Here is an 18,542-nt window from a genome sequence, read left to right as displayed (position 1 = left end):
GCGTAGCCACAGCCAATCCTCGGGAGCTGCGGGGGTCACGTGACCGGGGAGCCGGTCCCGCCCCTCGGAGCCGTCAAAACAATTGCCTCGAGCGGCAGCCATGATGCTCTTAAAGGGGCAGTACCGGCAAAGACGACAGCCAGACCGACGGACTGCAGGTGAGTCTTTGAGGGCGCCGCCGGGACTGAGGTCTGAGGTCTCCGCCGCCTCTTATCCTGCACTTTTGGACGGATAAACAAACTCTTCCGATAAACCTCACGAAAAGTCCGGTCTCAGAAACTCCGCCCCTCGCCATTCATCCCCGCCCCGCAACGTTCAGACAGACCGACGGACGGACGGCCCGCCCCGCCCCGCCCCCTGCGCTATGGACGGCCTCGGTGACCTCGGGTTGTCCGCTGCGGGGTCCTCGCGGGCCGCGGCCCTCCGCCCCCACCTTCCCCGCCCGCGCCCCGCTCTCCCGCCCTTGGTCTCCACCCTGGGCCCCAGGGCAGGTTAGCAACCCCGGCGTTCCTGTGCGGCAGCCCCAGATGCCTGAGACCATTTCGGGCTCCACCTTGGCCTGTGGCCCCGCAGAAGCTCTGCAGACTTCCCAGTCGCCGTTAGGGGATTCTTCTCAGAGCCTCTTAGTAGGTGATTGTCACCAAGCCTTGAACGTAACCGGCCTAGGAGTGACCAGGTCTTCCTCCTCACCCTTCCCGGAACACGCCCCCTGCCTCAGGTCTCTGATTACATCGCTCTCTCACTCTCTTCTGGAGAGAAAGTAGCTCTCCCGGCCTTGGGTGGGAAGTTGGGTTAAGGAAGAAGAAGGGATATTGGTCGTCTCTGAAAACCTGTAGGCACTGGGAGGGTGTTTGTCCTGCGTTGGGCTCGGTGCCAGGTCCTCACGGTGGCTGTGAAGTGGTAGAGAAGGGTGGGACCGGACTTCTGGACTTTGGGCAGGGCAGATCTTACTGAATTCCTCGCTCCTTCTGCAGAGCTTCTTCCGGGCTTGGGCCTAACAACTTAGCCGAGGGCTCTGCTCTGTACACTGGTAAGGGGACTTCAGAGAGGAGAAACCAGGCAGGCACCTTTGAAGAAGGAGGAAGGCAGCCTGAGTCGTTGGAGGTGGGAAGCATGGGCTTGAGGGGTAGTGGGAAAGGAACAGAGCAGATCATGTTTGGAGCTAGTGGGCTTAGTTCACAGGTGACAAAGCTTGAAGACCTCAAACCTTCTGGAACCCTCTCATCCGATTCCTGTGATGAAGATTCCAGTTTTCTTCTTCTTTTCCCTCCTGATCTATTCCCCCCCCCTTTTGTTTCCTTGAAATTTCTGCACAATTCCTGAAATTCCTGTCTGCCTGTTCCCTTTTGAAGCTCCCCCCACCCCTTGATCCTTATAGTGCTGTCTCTAGGCCTCCACTTCCTTTTCCTAGAACAAGCTCTCTTTCAAACTATTGGATTTTTTTTTGTTTTTGTTTGTTGCTTTTGGTGCTAGTACTAGGGCTTGAACTCAGGTCTGGGTGCTGTCTCTTAGCTCTTATGCTCAAGGCTGGTACTCTGCCACTTGAACCACAGCTCCACATCTAGCTTTTTGGTGGTTAATTAGAGATAGGAGTGTTGTGGACTTTCCTGCATGGACTAGCTTTGAACTATGATCCTCAAATCTCAGTCCTGACTACCTAGGATTACAGACCAGAGCCATTACACTTGGCTGTTCTGTTTCTTTCTCTTTTCTTCTCTCTCTTGTTTATTTGCAGTGCTGAGGGTTAATATCAAGTCCTTGAGCTTGCTAGGCAGGCATTCTATCATTTGTCATTTGAGCCACACTTTAGTCCTCTGTTTTGTTCTTAAGTCCTAAGTTCCTCTGCTAGCTCCAAGCAACTTTGTTTACAGAATTCTTTCATTCAAGTCAGTTCTTCTTCCTCCCCTTGTTTTGTGGTGCAGGCTTTTTCTCTACTTGGTCACACCCTCTCTCCAACTGAGCCACAAGGTCCCCCGTATTCCTGTTCCTTCCCTTGGATTTCCACCATCCTCTGCTCAAGGTGCTCAGCTTCTCTCTCATCTTTACCCCCGCTGACTGCTGTTGTTTCTCCCTAGCCCAGGAGAAGTCCCCCTGGCCAGGATGTCTGGCCTGGTGTTGGGGCAGCGGGATGAGCCCACAGGGCACCGGCTCAGCCAAGAGGAGATCCTGGGGAGCACTCGGCTGGTGAGCCAAGGGCTGGAGGCCCTCCACAGCGAGCACCAGGCTGTGCTGCAAAGCTTGTCCCACACCATTGAGTGCCTGCAGCAGGGAGGCCATGAAGAAGGGCTGGTGCATGAGAAGGCTCGGCAGCTGCGCCGCTCCATGGAAAACATCGAATTGGGGCTGAGTGAGGCGCAGGTGAGAGAGCAGGGCTAGTGCCCAGGGGGCCAGTGTGCAGTGTGACAGGAGGATTGGTCTCACTGGAGTTTTGAGGGATCATTTTTGTCTGGGATGCTGGCATTCATTCATTCGCTCATTCAATGTGTATGTGGCGAAACTCTTTAGAGGCCCTAGAAATACATCACTGAACACAACAATAAAAAATCTTTGCCAACTTGGAACTGACATTCTAGCTAGGAGAAACAGATAGCATGCAAATAAGTAAATGGTTCAGTATGCTAGTGACAATTGCTAAGGATAAGATATATATCATAGAAGGGAAGGGGACTAGGAAGGAGAGAGGGTACAAAATTAGTTGGGCTAGCCAAAAAAGGTATCATCAAAAGGATAACATTTGAGCAAAGAATTGAGGGAGAGGGAATGAACCATGTGATAAGTAGGGGACAAAGGTCCTAAGCAGGGAGTAGAGCATGAACAAGGCCCTGAATTGGATCCTGCCTAGGGCTTGGACTCAGGGCCTGAGCACTGTCCCTAAGCTTCTTTTTGCTCAAAGCTAGCACTCTACCACTTGAGCCACAGCACCACTTCCAGCTTTTTCTGTGTATGTGGTGCTAAGGAATCGAACCCAGCTCTTTATGCATGCTAGTTGAGCACTCTACCACTAAGCCACATTCCCAACCCAATAAGGTGATCTTTTGAAGATATAGTCATTGCTGCTCTTCCTACTTGCTGGCTTCTCTGTGCTGAGCACTCTTACTCCGAGGACCAGAGCTCATAGTGTATCTTCCCATCTAGGTGATGCTGGCCCTAGCCAGCCACCTGAGCACAGTGGAGTCAGAGAAACAGAAGCTGCGGGCTCAAGTGCGACGGCTCTGCCAGGAGAACCAATGGCTCAGGGATGAGCTAGCGGGCACTCAGCAGAGGCTCCAACGCAGTGAACAGGCCGTGGCTCAGCTGGAGGAGGAAAAGAAGCACCTGGAATTCCTGGGACAGTTGCGGCAGTATGATGAGGACGGACACACTACGGTGAGCATCCCGAGGTGGAGTGGGTGAGGGTCAGCAATGCCCAACCTGTCTTCACCTGGCAGAATTCCTTTTCTCGGTCCTGGCACCAATGCCAGGTAACAGTCGGGGGAGGTGGTGGTGACAGTCACGAGTCATTCAATCAATTAAGTGTCTCCTGTGTTCCAGGCACTGTGTAAGTTCCTGGTGAATGGGGCAGATGGTTATAGGTTTGAGAAGAGAGAGACAAGTGATTGGGCCATTCTGATAGGAATGCAAGACCCTCCTATTATATGAAACTCAGCCCTTAGTGACTAGGCATATATGTATCTCTGTGCCTTATATAGTGCAGGAAAGTGTGTAAAGGAAATAGCTAGAGCAGTGAGAGAGTTCTTGCCCTCTCACGTTGACAAAGTATCTTTAGGGAACTAGGTTTACACACGAGAGCAAGTAGGTGACCAAAGTAGCAAGTGCTCATTCTGGATGAGCGGTTCAGTCAATATCAGAAGAATGCCAAAGCCATAAGATACCTGGGAGCTGAGAAGCATCCACAAGGTTGGACAGTATTTTTATTTCTTGGTGCCAGTCCTGGGGCTAGAACTCAGGGCCTGGGCTTTTGAGCTCAAGGCTTGTGCTCTACCATTTGAGTCACAGCTCTCCTTCTGGCTTTTTGCTAGTTAATTGGAGAGCTTCTCTGACTTTCCCACCCAGCCTGGATTCCACGTGTGATCCTCAGATCTCAGCCACCTGAGTAGCTAGGCTGACAGGTGTGAGCTGCTACATCTGGCTTGGGTAGTATTTTTGCTTGGGCTGCTCATTTGAATGAGCTAGAACTTGGGATGGTTTTGAAGGATGATCGGGGGAGAGGAGCTTTCTAGATGAGAGAAAGGTTATCACAAGTGAGGCTCTGGGGCTGGAGAGATGATGGTCTGTCTCAGGAAATGTGATCATTTGCATAGGGCAAACTGGTGAGGCTTGTAGAAGGGGTTTTGTATTAGGCTACAGTTCCTGATGGGTACAGCACATTTTTCCAGTGTGAAAACGGGTGAGACAGTAAGGGTTGGGCACTAAGCCTCGAATAAGCAGTGGCAGGTGATGGGCTTGAGGTCGGGCTAGACACTTCAGTGATGTGTCAGTGAGATCAGACACACTCCCTCCCATCAGGAGAGACAGAACAGACATGTAATCAATGTAAACACATGGGGACGAGCATGGGGCTATAATTATGAGTTCAGTGGGAAAGGGGGAGACTGGAGAATGATGGTGGTTAGGAAGGTCAATTCCTGGATGCAGAGGAAGAGGAAGTCAGGAGATTTTGTTCAAAACATCTCTGGTGTGGCAAACCAGAGAGGCCTGAGCTTGATTGGGCCCGATGCTATCCTTTTCTGTGTGCAGAGGCAGAAACAAAGGTCTCGTCCTAGACCCCACATGCCAGTGATTTTATGACTTAGACCCCTAGAAAACCACTGGGGCCTGACATTTTGCTTCTTCCCTCCAAGGAGGAGAAGGAAGGCGAAACCACCAAGGATTCCTTGGATGACCTCTTCCCCAACGAGGAGGAAGAGGACGCCAGCAACGGCTGTGAGTCTGCCTCTGGAGTTGGAGGGTGATGAGGGAGGCAGGAGGCTGGCCCCGGCTGTGGATCACATTGTGCATAGATGCTCAGCATCCAGAGAGAGGCTCTCCACTTCCTATGGAGATGGCGGGGGGGGGGGGGGTCGGGGGGGGAACAACAGGCTAGTGCTTTGATTTCTTCAGCCTTCCCCTTACTCATCCATAGTTATGGAACACACACTTAGTACGCACCAGGCAGGCACTAGGAATAGTGACAGGAAAATGTCATGGGTCTCATCAATAAATGCATTCAAAGTCCAATGAGAATGAGCTGGGACTGGAAAAAGCACACCTTCTCTGGGAAAGAACTCTGTGTGTGTGTGTATCTATTGTACTGGGGCTTGAACTCAGGGCCTTGTGCTCTTGCTTAGCTTTTTTGCTCAAGGCAGGTACTTACTCTACAACTTGAACCACACCTCTTCTAGCTTTTTGCTGGTTAATTGAAGATAAACATCTCAAGGATTTTTCTGCCTATGCTGTGTTGGAACTGTGAGCCTCAGATTTCAGCTTCCTGAGGAGCTAGGATTACAGGCATGAGTCACTGGTGCCTGGTTCTTTCTTACCTTTCATAGTAGGGACAGCCCCCCCCCTCATGCTTATTGAGTAGATGTGTGAAGTGAATGAATTACTGGGGTGAATGAGACACATCGGAATGGGTGCTAGAACAGTGGCGGAGGCCAGTTGTCTTAGAGAGCCAGTTGGAGGGTGGCATACAGAACAAGGAGTGGGAAGCAGGAGGGCAGAGGGCAGGTGACAAAGGGAGCCAAAGGGGAAAGAGCCCTCCGAGGACGTGTCTGTTCACGTGTGGGGATGGGTCAGTGTCCCGCGGGCAGGGCGCTGCAGCAGCCCAGCAGGGTGGCTATGAGATCCCAGCGAGGCTCCGGACCCTGCACAACCTGGTGATCCAGTACGCAGCTCAAGGCCGCTATGAAGTGGCTGTGCCTCTCTGCAAGCAAGCCCTGGAAGACCTGGAGCGCACGTCCGGCCGTGGCCACCCGGATGTTGCTACTATGCTCAACATCCTCGCCTTGGTGTATAGGTGAGCGCTTCCTTCCTCCTTTACGCGGAACCTCCTCCACTTCCCTATCCCGCTCCCACGTTCCTCTGTTCCACTGGGGACCTCCCCTGCCCAGATGTATCGCACAGGACTGCTCCCTCCAGGACCAGAGCTCTTACATTTTATACCCAAGCTTTAAACCCCAAACCCATCTCTCAGGCTCTTTGCTTCTCTAATTTCCCTCTGGAGAGGTTTCCAACCTCCTTCCTTTCTTTCCTTTCTTTCCCTTCCTTCCTTCCTTCCTTCCTTCCTTCCTCCCTCCCTCCCTCCCTCCCTCCCTCCCTCCCTCCCTCCACTGTGCTTATCCTGGGCTTGAACTCAAGGCCTAGATGCTGTTCCTGAGCTTCTTTTGCTCAAAGCTAGTGCTCTGCCACTTAAGCCACAGCTCCACTTCCAGATTTTTTGGTAGTATATTGGAGATGAGAATCTCACAGACTTTCCTGCCCAGGCTGGCTTCCAACCATGATCCTCATATCTCAGCCTCCTGAGTAGCTAGGATTATAGGCGTGAGCCACCAGCCTGCTATGTTTCTATCTTTTGCTTTTTTTTTTTGCCAGTCCTGGGCCTTGCACTCAGGGCCTGAGCACTGTCCCTGGCTTCTTTTTTGCTCAAGGCTAGCACTCTGCCACTTGAGTCACAGTGCCACTTCTGGCCATTTTCTGTATATGTGGTGCTGGGGAATCAAACCCAGGGCTTCAAGTATATGAGGCAAGCGCTCTTGCCACTAGGCCATATCCCCAGCCCCTATCTTTTGCTTTTTAAGACTTGTCACTTCCCCTTGAAATAGCACGTTGTAGTCTGGTGTGAACGTGCCAGCGAAGCCCTGTAATGGCCATACCAGGCTGTGTGTCTCCGGTTTCTAAGTGTACTTCAGTCCTTTTTAATTTTAATTTTTTGCTGGTCCTGGAGCTTGAACTCTGGGCCCAGGCACTATTCCTTAGCTTGTTTTGCTTAAGGCTAGTGCTGTATCCTTTGAGCCACAATACTACTTCCGGCTTTTTCTGTAGTCTACTGGAGATAAGAATCTCATGGACTTTCCTGCCCAGGCTGGCTTTGAATCATGATCCTCAGATCCCAGCCTCCTGAGTAGCTAGGATTACAGGTGTGAGCCACCGGCACCCGGCTGTACTTAAGTCTTTCCAGGGGGAAGGAAGGACAGAGATGCCACGCAGGAGGAGGCTGAGTTCTGGGTAACTCAGAGTAACGTCTGTTACTTTATCCTCTTCCAGGGACCAGAATAAGTATAAGGAAGCTGCCCATCTGCTGAATGATGCCCTCAACATCCGGGAGAGTACGCTGGGCCGGGACCACCCAGCGGTCAGTATCCCCCGTCCTTCTCCTGTCCAGTAGTGCTCATTGGTGCTCTCTTAGCTTCTCCATCTGGTGTCCTCAGGCCACTCACTAGGGCTACTTAGGAAGGAGACACGATCACTCTTTCCTTCCAGGCTCTGATTAGTGAGCCTGGTGATTCTCAGTTTTGAGCCTCAATAACTCCTTTTTGTGTATGTGTGGCATTGGGGTTTGAACACAGGGACTCCTGCTTACTGGGCAGGTGCTCTACTGCTGAGCCACATCTCCATCTTTTGCAGTGGTTATTTTAATTTGTTTTTTGTCAGTTCTGGGATTTGAACTCAGAGCCTCATACTTAATGAGCTTTCTTGCTCTACTGGTGTTTTACCATTTGAGCAATGCCTTCACTCTGGCTTTTTGCTAGTTATTTGGGAGGTAGAGTCTCGCGGGCTTTTCTTAACAGGCTGTTCAAACTTTGAGCCTCTGGATCTCAGCCTCCTGAGTAGCTAAGATTCTAGGCACAAGCTATCAATGCCCATCAAGAAGAGTAATTTATAATCATATACACACCTATAAATCCTAGCTACTCAGGAGGCTGAGATCTGAGGATTGCAATTCGAAGCCAGCCCAGGCAGCAAAGTCCGTGAGATTCTTTTTGTTGTTGGTTGTGATGCTTGAACTTGGGGCCTGGACACTGTCCCTGAGCTTTTTTTTTGCTAGCACTCTACCACTTGAGCCACAGTGCCACTTCTGGCTTTTTCTGTGTATGTGGTCCTGAGAAATTGACTCCAGGGCTATCGCTTTGAGCCACAGAGCCATTTCATGAGATTCTTATCTCTAATTGTGCACCAAAAAAGCTAGAACAAGAACTGTGGTTCAAGTGGTAGAGTCTAGCTTTGAGCAAAAATGCTCAGGGACAGCGTCCAGACTCTGATTTTGGAAATGAGTCCTATTTTGATATGCTACCAATGTGTCAAGGGTTCTACTTGAGGTTTGGTTGTCTGGCAGACATTCAAAAGTTGGCAGAGCTGTCCCACACATGCGGAACATCTGTAGCTTTCTTGCCTTTCCGTTGGTAATACAAAAAAGAACAACTTGAAAAAATTCTTAAAATCCCCCTAGAGGAAAATGAGGAACAGCAAAGGAAGGGATGACATTTTCCAAGAAGCACTGTGCTCATTACCTAATTTATGGAATAGTAATCCCTTTGGGATTTTTTGTTTGTTTGTTTGTTTGCTTTCCTCCAGTCCTGGGACTTGGGACTCACAGCCTGGGCTCTGTCCCTGAGCTTCTTTTTGCTCAAGTCTAGCACTCTACTACTTGAGCCACAGTGCCATTTCTGGCCTTTTTATGTGGTACTGAAGAATCGAACCCAGGGCTTTGTGCATGCTAGACAAGCACTCTACCACTAAGCCACATTCTCAGCCTTTGTAATCCCTCTGTACAACTCCTTAATGATAATAAGTTTAAAAAATCTCCTAAGCTAGGCCTTGGAGGCTCACACCTGTCATCCTAGCAGCTCAGGAGGCTGAAATCTAAGGATTGCAGTTCAAAGCCAGCCCAGGGCAAGAATGTCTGTGAGATTCTAATCTCCAGTTAACCACCCAAAAGCCAGAAAAGGAACTGTGGTTCAAATGGTAAAGTGCTAGTTTTGAGCACAAAGGCTCAGGGACAGTGCCCAGGTCCTGAGTTTGAGCCCCAAGAGCAGCACCAAATAAATATAAAAATAAGCCAGGTGCCAGTGGCTCACGCCTGTAATCCTAGCTACTCAGGGGTCTGAGATTTGGGGATCATGGTTTGAAGCCAGCCCAGACAGAAAAGTCCTAGTGAGACTCTTATCTCCAATTAACCACTCAAAAACCAGAAGTAGTGCTGTGGCTCACATGGTAGAGTGTTAACCTTGAGCACAAAGAGGCTCAGGGACAGCGTCCAGGTTCTAAGTTCAAGCCCCACAACTGATAAAAAAATTAAAAAATAAAAATATCCCCCTAGAGGGCGCCATCATCAGTTGATGGGATCCATCAGCAGTTTCCCTTCCCAATCTCTGGCCAGGCTCTTGATGTCTTGGGCCCTGCTCTCCATGGAAGCGTCTAGATTCCCCTGGCTTTTGAAGCACCAGTGTCTGATGGGGTCAGGCCTTGCTTTGCAGGTAGCAGCCACACTCAACAATCTGGCTGTCCTGTATGGAAAAAGGGGCAAATACAAGGAGGCGGAGCCACTGTGTCAGCGAGCACTGGAGATTCGGGAAAAGGTATCCAGATCCTCCCTTTTAACCCTTCTCCAATTTTTTCCTGTTAATACCCTTCTTCCTTGCTATTTTTTTCTAACCCCCTTACCTCTGTTTTGTACCCCTTTCTTCCTCCTCTCCCTCCTTTTTTTGTGGTACCGGGGATGGAACTAAGGACCTTTGAGTTTGCTAGGCAGGCTCTCTACCATTTGAGCCACTTGAGCTTCTAGTCCTTGTTCTGTGTTTCCTTCTTTCAGCTACCCACACTTGTGTGCTAGTGCACTCCCCCACCCCACCCCTGCAATCATAGCTATTTATCTGCCCCCTTGTTCCTTGTCAGGTCCTAGGCACTGACCACCCAGATGTGGCAAAGCAGCTGAACAACTTGGCCCTGTTATGCCAAAACCAGGGCAAGTATGAGGCTGTGGAACGCTACTACCAGCGGGCACTGGCCATCTATGAGGGGCAGCTTGGGCCAGACAACCCTAACGTAGCTCGGACCAAGAACAACCTGGTAAGGGAAGAAGGGATAAAGTGGCGAGAAGGAAAAGAAGGAACTTGGGAAGCATCGCAGGGGTGGGTACACTGTGCGTATCTCTGGGGCTGCCTTTGCCCTTGAAGGAGCTGCTGTGCCATCCCCAGTCTAGAAGTTCAAGAGCGTCCTGAGAGGAGTGTGGGGAGGATTTCTGGGGAACCAAGAAGTAGAATTACTCAAGACTGATGAAGACCTTGTCTCCTTCCATTTCTTGCTCCTGTGTTTTGGCCTTTCACCTGCCAGGCTTCCTGTTACCTGAAACAAGGCAAATATGCAGAGGCAGAGACCCTGTATAAAGAGATCCTGACCCGTGCCCACGTGCAGGAGTTTGGGTCTGTGGATGGTGAGTAGGAAGGCCAGGGCAGGAAAAGAAATGCCCACCAAAGGTGGGTTCCTAGGGAGAAACAGACCTCTTTAGCCCAGTCCTGTTGACCTCTGGGTCCAGTTTTTGGTTTTTGGTTTTTTTAGCAGAAGAGAAGTTTATTGGGAAGAGAAAGGTAAAAGGGCCTGTGGAAACAGGGAACTGAGCTGGTGATTCCGGTTTTTTGTTTGTTTTATGCTGGTATTGGGGCTTGAACTCAGGGCTTGGGCACTGTGTTTTAGCTTTTCTGCTCAAGGCTAGGGATCTACCACTTGAGCCACAGCTTTACTCCCGGCTTTTTTGGTAGCTAATTGGAGATAAAGAGTTTCACAGGCTTTCCTTCCCAGGCTGGCTTTGAACTGAGATACTTACATCTCAGCTTCCTAAGTAGCTAGGATTACAGGCATGAGCTACTGTGCCCAGTTCCTTTAGCTTTTTTGCGGAAGGCTGACACTCTACCACTTGAGCCACAGCTCCTCTTACAACTTTTTGGTGGTGAGCTGGAGATGAGTCTCATGGACTTTTTTTTTTTTTTGCCTGGGTTGGCTTCAGACTGTGATCTCAGAGCTCAGCTTCCTGAGTAGCTAAGATTATAGGCATGAGACACTAGGTCCCTGGTTGTTTCTTTAGGAAAGGGCAGTACTAATAGTCTGGAACTTAGCTTGGGCACTGTCCCTTAGCTTTTTTGCTCAAGGCCAGTGCTCTACTACTTGGGTGACAGCTCTACTTCCAACTTTTTGGTTGTAATTGGAGGTAAAGAGTCTCAGGGATTTTGTTGCCCATGCTGGCTTCAAACCACAATCTTCAGATCTCAGCCTTCAAAGATCTGAGGCTTTTTTTTTTTTAAATGTTATGTTTTCTCGCAGTTTTGGAAGCTAGGGGTAAACTAAACCAAACCCAATAAAGCCACCAATCCATTAAATAGAGAGGTAGAATGGAAAGGAAAAAGGAGAGGGGAGGGCAAGATACAGTAACAGAGGTGGTCAATATGACTGAAGTATATTGCATGCATGTATGGAAATGCTATGGCATTGTCCAACAGCTTTTTCTCTAACCTCCCACCCCATATATCACCCCCAGATGACCACAAGCCCATCTGGATGCATGCAGAAGAGCGGGAGGAAATGAGCAAAGTGAGTGGGGGGGTGCCCAGTCTGGGGAGCTTGAGGCTCCCAGCGCCTCTGCCTTGCTCCTTTCCCTAGCCCAGCTCCTGTACTCACTTCCCACCCAGCCCCAGCTGCACCCCCGCCCGGCATCTGTGAACTCTCATCTCTGGCTCTCCTTCTGCTGCAGAGCCGGCACCATGAGGGCGGCGCACCCTATGCCGAGTATGGAGGCTGGTACAAGGCCTGCAAAGTGAGCAGGTGAGCTGCCCGGCAGAAGCGGTTTGGCCTCCGATGATGCCTTCTTCCGTCCAAGCCCTCATCCCAGGACCTTTTTTCTCCTTTTACCCTCTGCCCTAAGCTCTGCTTCCCCCCACCTGGTTTTCCCTGCTTTCTTCTCTGAACGATTCTTCCTGCCTTCCCTGACCTCACTCCCACAGCCCCACCGTGAACACGACTCTGAGAAACCTGGGAGCTCTGTATAGACGGCAGGGAAAGCTGGAAGCAGCCGAGACCTTGGAGGAATGTGCCCTGCGGTCCCGGAAACAGGTGAGCGGTCCACGCAGGACCTGGGGACAAAGGACGGCCGAGGCTTCTTGCGAATGTCTAAGTATAAGAGGAAAGGCTTATGTTGAGGACACAAGGGAAAGGAAGGCGAGACAGTCTTTGTGCTGTGGTGGTTCTAAGCGTGTTTTTACTCTAAACCTGCCCTTCAATACATGGGGCCATGAAGGGGAAACCCTTCCCTTTCACACTGGTGGTGTAGGTGCAGCCCTAAGTCAGAAATTTTCAAATTGTGGGTCTCTACTGATTAGTAGGTTGCAAGAGTTCAATGTGGGCCCCGGCTCAAATTACATGTATGTGCACCTAGGGATGCGCTGTAAATAGAAAAGGTGAGTGTTGCTGGGAGTTGTGTGTCGAACACCATAAGCCAGGAAAAATGTTGCCCTTGTGGGAGCTGCTGGGAAAAAAAGAGTGGAAGCCATCCCAAGGAGTGAAGGAGGAGGAAGTCCCAGCTCCTTCCCTTTCCTTCCAGGGCACCGATCCTATCAGTCAAACCAAGGTGGCAGAGCTGCTTGGGGAGGGCGACGGCAGGAGGACCTCCCAGGAGGGCTCAGGGGACAGTGTGAAATTCGAGGGAGGTGAAGATGCTTCTGTGGCTGTGGAGTGGTCAGGGGTAAGTGTGATCCATTGCTCTTTGGTCTCTGCCCCCCGTCCTGCGGCTGCTGCTGCTGCTGGTGGCAGGCTTTAAGTCTGCCATTCTCCAGGTTCACGCAAGTTATGGGGGGTTTGTACCCGCTTTCCAGTTATCCCATCGTTCCAGGCATGCTGGCTTTTGATAGGGTTCTGTTCTCCGTTACGACTTTGGGGGCATGGACAGGTACAGAGTAAATGGAGTGGACTCAGGTGGTGATCCGCCCAGGGTCCCTGTAGCTTCTGCCCCCCACCCCTCTCTGCCAGGATGGCAGTGGGACCCTGCAGAGGAGTGGCTCTCTAGGCAAGATCCGCGATGTCCTTCGTAGAAGCAGCGAACTTCTGGTGAGGAAGCTTCAGGGCACTGAGCCTCGGCCCTCCAGGTACGCAGTGACGCTGAGCTATGGCAGAGCAGGCAAGCAAGCCCGTCTGTGACTCCTCCTGGCTGCCCGTCTCTGGAGGGGGGTCCTGGGGGGCACGGGGAGGAGGTCAGTGGGATGGCCAGGGTGAGTCTGGGCAGAACCGGCCGCCTGGGGTGCAGGTACCTAAGCTGGTGACGGTGGGTGTCATAGAGAAGAAAAATAGGAGACAGTGGGAAGGCACTGATGTGATTTTCTGTGACCATGCTTACAAAGCTCCTCTTTAGGACTACTCAGAAGAGGGGAGATCTCAGTTCTTTCTTTCTCCATTGTAGCAGCAACATGAAGCGAGCAGCCTCCTTGAACTATCTGAACCAACCTAGTGCGGCCCCCCTTCAGGTGAGCAGGGCAGCTGTGAGGGGGGGGGAGGCAGGGAGGGACAGACAGAGGACTGCCAGCACCTGGACAAGCCCAGGGGGAGTCCGGGAAGCAGGATGGTGGGCCAGGAAACTGGAGTCCTCGAGGAAGCAGGCCAATGGTGTGGTGTTGGCGTGGCAAGTACCAGACATAGCAGCAGGCCTCTCAAGAGAGGAGCGGGGACGGATGGCCTCTAAATTGGTTCTTGGCGGCTATGGATAACTCCAGAATGCTTTGGAGACACTAGCTGTTCTTTCTCCTGCAGCCACCTTACTCCTCCTCACTTTGGGAACTGAGTAGGTGAGGAAAAGGGGAAAAAAATGACATAGTCTCTCTTTGAGAAATTTTCTTCAATGGCACATGACCATGTGTGTCAGCTTACTCAGAGTGTGTGCCAAGATTCCTTTTTTGTGTGTGTGTCAGTACTGGAGCTGGAACTCAGGGCCTGGGTACTCTCCCTTAGCTTTTCCCCTCCAAGGCTGGTGTTCTACCACTTGAGCCACAGCACCACTTCTGGTTTTCTGGTGGTTCATTGGAGATAAGAGTCTCATGGACTTTGCTGCCCAGGCTGGCTTTGAACTCCAATCTTCAGATCTCAGTTGCCTGAAAAGTCAGATTTACAGGCCTCAATCTCTGGTGCCTGGTAATACTATTTTTCTTTTTTTTTTTTTTTGCCAGTCCTGGGCCTTGGACTCAGGGCCTGAGCACTGTCCCTGGCTTCTTTTTGCTCAAGGCTAGCACTGTGCCACTTGAGCCACAGCGCCACTTCTGGCCGTTTTCTATATATGTGGTGCTGAGGAATCGAACCCAGGGCTTCATGTACATGAGGAGGCCAGCACTCTTGCCACTAGGCTATATTCCCAGCCCCCAATACTATTATTCTTATGGCTCCTCCTGGTCTTCTGGAAAAATCCTAGCAGAGGCTGACTAAAGCCCCAGAGTTTGAGGTTAGAGGCTCAGTCCTGGGTTGGGCAGAGCGCAGCTGTGGGATGGGAGGACTCCGGGATAATCTTCAGGAGGCTGGAAGGCCTCGGGTGACCAGGTGGTGGTGTTCTGTCTCAGGTCTCCCGGGGCCTCAGTGCCAGCACCATGGACCTCTCTTCAAGTAGCTGACGTTCAACTCATCCTCCTGAAGGCCTCTTGAGCCCCACCGGCCGCACAGCATTCCCCGCTGCTCCTGACTCCTCACCCCAAGCTGTGAAGGGGGAGCAGTGCAGCCAGCAGGTTGCGGCTGCCTGAAGGGTCTCGGCTCCCACCTCAGGAATCTCCCTTAGGAAAGACCCTCAGGACACGCGGTCCCCACCCTGGAGTCCTCTAAGAGCAGCTGGCTCTCAGGTCCCCAAGGTGTGCATCTCAGAGATGCTTCGGGCTATTCCACCCGAGGACTGGGCCTGGCCAGCCCAGCCGCCTTGCCCTGGCCTCTGGTCCCGTCCCCTCTGCTGCCTCACTTCAGGTCCACTTATTTCACATTTCTTAAATAAAAGAATCAGGTAACCTTCCTGCTGCTCATCCTGACTGAAGAGGGCAGGACACGTGGGTTGTGTTGGGGCCTTCACAGGAGGGAGAGGCCATGATGGAGGGGGCAAGGGGAGCTGTTGATTCTGGGACCTCTCCTCTCTTCCTCCCCCTCGTTCGTAGCCACTCCAGCAGGGCCAGGAGGAAGGCATCTGGGGGATGGGAAGGAGGCCCACAAACCAAGGAGAAGGTGCTGTGGACTGTTGTCAGGGACATGTGGTGGCCATGTGGCAGGACCCTGGAGTCCTGGCGCCACTTCTCCTGCCTGTGAGGCCCTCTGTGGCTTCCCCTCCTCCTCCCAGCTGCTTGGGGGAGGGAGGTCTAAGCAGGCCTGGGGGGCCCTCCAGAGCCAGAGGGGGACAAGGCACTATCCATCCCCTCTCACATATCCTGGAGGCCTGTCAGCAGCTGGGGCCCATCTTCTAAAGCTTGACTCCTCCTGACCCGCCTCCTACACCCCTTGCTGCTTTCACAACAAAGAAAGAATGTGGGGGTGGTGGCCCTGGGGGTGGGGGTGCCTGAAACAAGGGCTGTGCGGGCCTCCCCTTAGCTGGAGACTTGGCCATGCCCTGACACAACCCAGACTGCCTGGAGATGGGCTTGGGATGAATTTGTTTAACAGCCTTTAGCCTGGCTTTCCAGACCCACTAAGTTTCTACCTTTGGGTTTCCGGTGCTCAAGAGCCAAGCCAACCAGACCCCAGTCACATACTCTCCTCCTCTGCTCTCTCCGTCCATGGTCCACATAGCTCCAGGGCACCCAACTTGGCGATATCAAGGACACCCTGTTAGCCTAGCTCATCCCAGGATTTGGAGTTGCTTTTGTCCCATTCTGGGGAAACGTGATCAGACCCTCCGGGAGACCTCCTCAGGGAACAGGGACTGACCGGGGCCACTTCGGTTCTCCAGATCCCTGCGGGTAGACCAGGTGGTAGTCACCGGAAAAGCTTCCTTACCTTGACCAGGTCTCTGGCCCTCCTCAGAGCCTGGCTCCTCTGTCCCCCATCCCTGTCCTAGAGTCCTCCCCTCAACCTCGAGCTCCTCCCAGCCGCGGCGGGGAGGGGGTGTCGAGGGGCGGGGCCTGGCAGCGTCGGGGAGGGGGCGCCGGGGGGCGGGGCCTGGCGTCGCGGGGAGGGGGCGCCGAGGGGCGGGGCCTGGCGTCGCGGGGAGGGGGCGTCGGGGGGCGGGGCCTGGCGTCGCGGGGAGGGGGCGTCAGGGGGCGGGGCCTGGCGTCGGCGGCCGACGAAGAGGGGCGCCGAGGGGCGGGGCCTGGCGGCGGCGGCGGCAGCGGCGGCGCGCGAGGACTCGGAGTGCCGGACGCGCGCGGCTGCAGCTCGGGACGCCTGGGGCTCGGGCTGTGCCTGCTGCGGCGGTGCCCGCGTTCCGGCGCCCGCGCTCCGGTGCGTCGGCCTCCCGGGCCCGCCACGGAGCGCCGTCCGCGCGCCCGCCGTGCGCCCTCCACCCACCTTTCCCGGCCCCGGCGGCGCGATGGGATCCGCGGCCGGTGCCCGCCGGCTGCCTCTGCTGGGCGTCCTGCTGCTGCCGCTGCTGGGCGGTGAGTCCCGGCTGGCCGGGGGTCGGGGGGGGGGGGCGAGGGGAGCCGCGGAGGTGGGTGGGGCGGCGGGAACGGGGCGGGCGGGACCCCCGTGATGGGGCTGGGACTCGGGGGGGGGTGAGACCCCGGTGGAAGGACGCGGGGAGACGAGGGTCGGGAGCCCTCGGGGTCCCTCTCCCTTCCCGCCGGGCGGATGTGCTCAGTCTCCAGAGAGTTTCTCCCGGGTTTCCCGGCCCGGGAGTTTGCTGGGCAGTTGCCGGCTCCCGGGCCCCGGCGGGGAGTTTCTGCTCGGGGGTCGCCCTTCCCCCCTCCCCCGTGAGCGGTGCGGGGTGCGGGCTGCCTGGAGGGGGCGGGGAGGCGCGGCGACCCCCGCAGCTCAGCCCAGGTGAGCGCGGCCGGCCCGGGCCCGGAGCCCGGCCGACCTGCGGCGCGCAGCGCTCCCAGCTTTGTTACCTCCGCCGCTCCGCCCGCAAGGTCCCGGGGGCGCCGGGACCCCAGATGGCCCTGCCCGAGAGGGCGGAAGAAGGGGAGAATAAAGGGCCGCCCCATCTCCCCAGCTCCGGGGCCGGAGCCCACTCCGTGCCGGGGTGGGTTCCCGGGAGCCGAGGGTCCCAGGCTGTCTCGGTGACGGATGTGTGAAGGCCTCTGCCCAAATCGGGCATGGCCGGCCTGCCAAGGTGTGGACAGGGTTTGTTCTGTTCCTTCCTGGATTTCCCTTCTGTCTGTCCTCTCGGAGGAAAGAGAATTCTCTCTAAGGACCGAAAGGCAAAAAGAGAGCTAGCTCCCTGGCTGAGACTTTTCTTAGTGGGCCTCAGCATTTAACGAGGGTGTGCCCCCCCCACCCCCAGCTCTAAGGCAAACTGGACAGCCCCCCCTCCCCTCCCTCCTGCAGCTTGTATTTCCTGGCTCGATCACACCTGAGTGTCACCATTGAGGTGTTGGAAGTGCTTTACAGGAAATCACTTTGCTACCCACAAGTGGATCCCCCAAACAGATTGGTCTGGAAATGACACCCCTCACCCCCCCCAACTTTCCAAACACAAAATCTTGAGTGGTGGTCCTCAAAGTAGCTGTTTCGGGATACTCTTCCCAGGGGATCTGCCTGATGTATGTATCACTTTACCCTTCCCTTGAAGAGCAGCAGTGGGGAGGGCAGTTGCCTTTCCTGTCCCGTCTTCCTGACCTGCCAGCTGTGGGGAGGTTTACCGGCTAGTAGCACTAACATCTCTCCTGTCCTACCCCACCCCACCCCACCGCACCCCCTCAATTGTAAAAGGAAAGCTAAATGTAACCCAGGAAAAGAACCAGTCCTGGGCATTATTCCTAAAAGTTGTCTCTGGAACTGCCCTTGTGTTCCTTGTGATGTGCGTGGTGGTTATTGCCCATGGCAGAATCCACATCTGCTCCCAGAGGAAGTATGGAAGTTTCTTTCTTTCTTTCTTTCTTTTTTTTTTTTTTGCACAGCTAGGATAGGGGCCCAGCCATATGGGCAAGCAGCCTGAGCTCACAGGCCTCCTGGGTCCACTGGTTGGGTTTTGGTGTGTGGTTCTGCCTGATGTGGCTGCCTTCCCCCCTGCTGTGGGTTAGGGTTCTGAAGTCAAGGGGAGATTCTAGTGGGGGCTCTTGTTCAGTGATGCTAAATTCCTAAATTCCTTCCATGGAAGATGTCTCTGATGTTCATTGAAGTTAATCTAGAGTTGGGAAGTAGTGGGGGGGGGGGTTAGGGCAGGCCGGGGGCTTGGGACAGGAGGTCTGGAATCTCCTGGGGGATAAGGAGGATGTCTCCGTTCAACAAAGGGACATTTTAATGAGCGCCTTAAATCAGTTCCACCAAATGTGCCTTGGTGTGGAACCTGTCCATGCGCTGTAAACTATTTCAGACAAGGCTGAGACGACTGTTGTCTTGTAGTGAAATCCCAAGACTACCCGCCCAGATGCATAACTTCAGGGGGCAGAGATTTTTTTGTTTGTTTG

General features: G+C 53.6%; 2 protein-coding genes across 7 annotated transcripts in view; both read left to right on the top strand.

Annotated features, from left to right (window-relative positions):
- The first annotated feature begins 27 nt into the window (after positions 1 to 27).
- Klc4 (kinesin light chain 4) lies at positions 28 to 14,997 on the top strand. 6 transcript variants are annotated; one of them, XM_048347736.1, is made up of 17 exons: positions 212 to 718; positions 2,076 to 2,184; positions 2,266 to 2,358; positions 3,136 to 3,366; positions 4,842 to 4,923; positions 5,776 to 5,995; positions 7,243 to 7,330; positions 9,453 to 9,554; positions 9,871 to 10,044; positions 10,309 to 10,408; positions 11,507 to 11,559; positions 11,720 to 11,790; positions 11,970 to 12,078; positions 12,566 to 12,706; positions 12,991 to 13,106; positions 13,418 to 13,481; positions 14,562 to 14,997. In XM_048347736.1, exons 1-17 carry the CDS (start codon positions 528 to 530, stop codon positions 14,610 to 14,612), a joined length of 1,995 nt encoding a protein of 664 aa, XP_048203693.1. In that variant the 5' UTR covers positions 212 to 527; the 3' UTR covers positions 14,613 to 14,997. The 6 variants fall into 6 exon arrangements, with proteins under 6 accessions (XP_048203696.1, XP_048203693.1, XP_048203692.1 ...); XM_048347738.1 differs by adding an exon at positions 975 to 1,059 and having other exon boundaries at positions 595 to 718; positions 2,076 to 2,358; XM_048347740.1 differs by lacking the exon at positions 212 to 718 and adding an exon at positions 731 to 1,059.
- Positions 14,998 to 16,323: 1,326 nt separating this feature from the next.
- Positions 16,324 to 18,542, top strand: part of Ptk7 (protein tyrosine kinase 7 (inactive)) — a 52,419-nt gene continuing 50,200 nt past the window's right edge. The window contains exon 1 of the mRNA XM_048347734.1: positions 16,324 to 16,568. Coding sequence (XP_048203691.1) covers positions 16,502 to 16,568 — 67 coding nt within the window. The 5' untranslated portion in view covers positions 16,324 to 16,501. The remainder of the gene's footprint in view (positions 16,569 to 18,542) is intronic.

Source organism: Perognathus longimembris, chromosome 6, assembly GCF_023159225.1.
Source record: "Perognathus longimembris pacificus isolate PPM17 chromosome 6, ASM2315922v1, whole genome shotgun sequence".
NCBI classification, from domain to species: Eukaryota; Metazoa; Chordata; class Mammalia; order Rodentia; family Heteromyidae; genus Perognathus; species Perognathus longimembris.
Note: the sequence above shows the minus strand (reverse complement) of the source record. Positions and strands in the feature narration are given on the sequence as shown.

Excerpts from the sequence above, each read along its gene's own strand:
- Klc4 (XM_048347735.1), top strand. The coding sequence starts at position 528 with ATGCCTGAGACCATTTCGGGCTCCACCTTGGCCTGTGGCCCCGCAGAA. Across the intron at positions 10,045-10,308 it reads CTCGGACCAAGAACAACCTG|GCTTCCTGTTACCTGAAACA; the intron begins GTAAGGGAAGAA and ends TTCACCTGCCAG. Across the intron at positions 12,707-12,990 it reads TGGCTGTGGAGTGGTCAGGG|GATGGCAGTGGGACCCTGCA; the intron begins GTAAGTGTGATC and ends CCTCTCTGCCAG.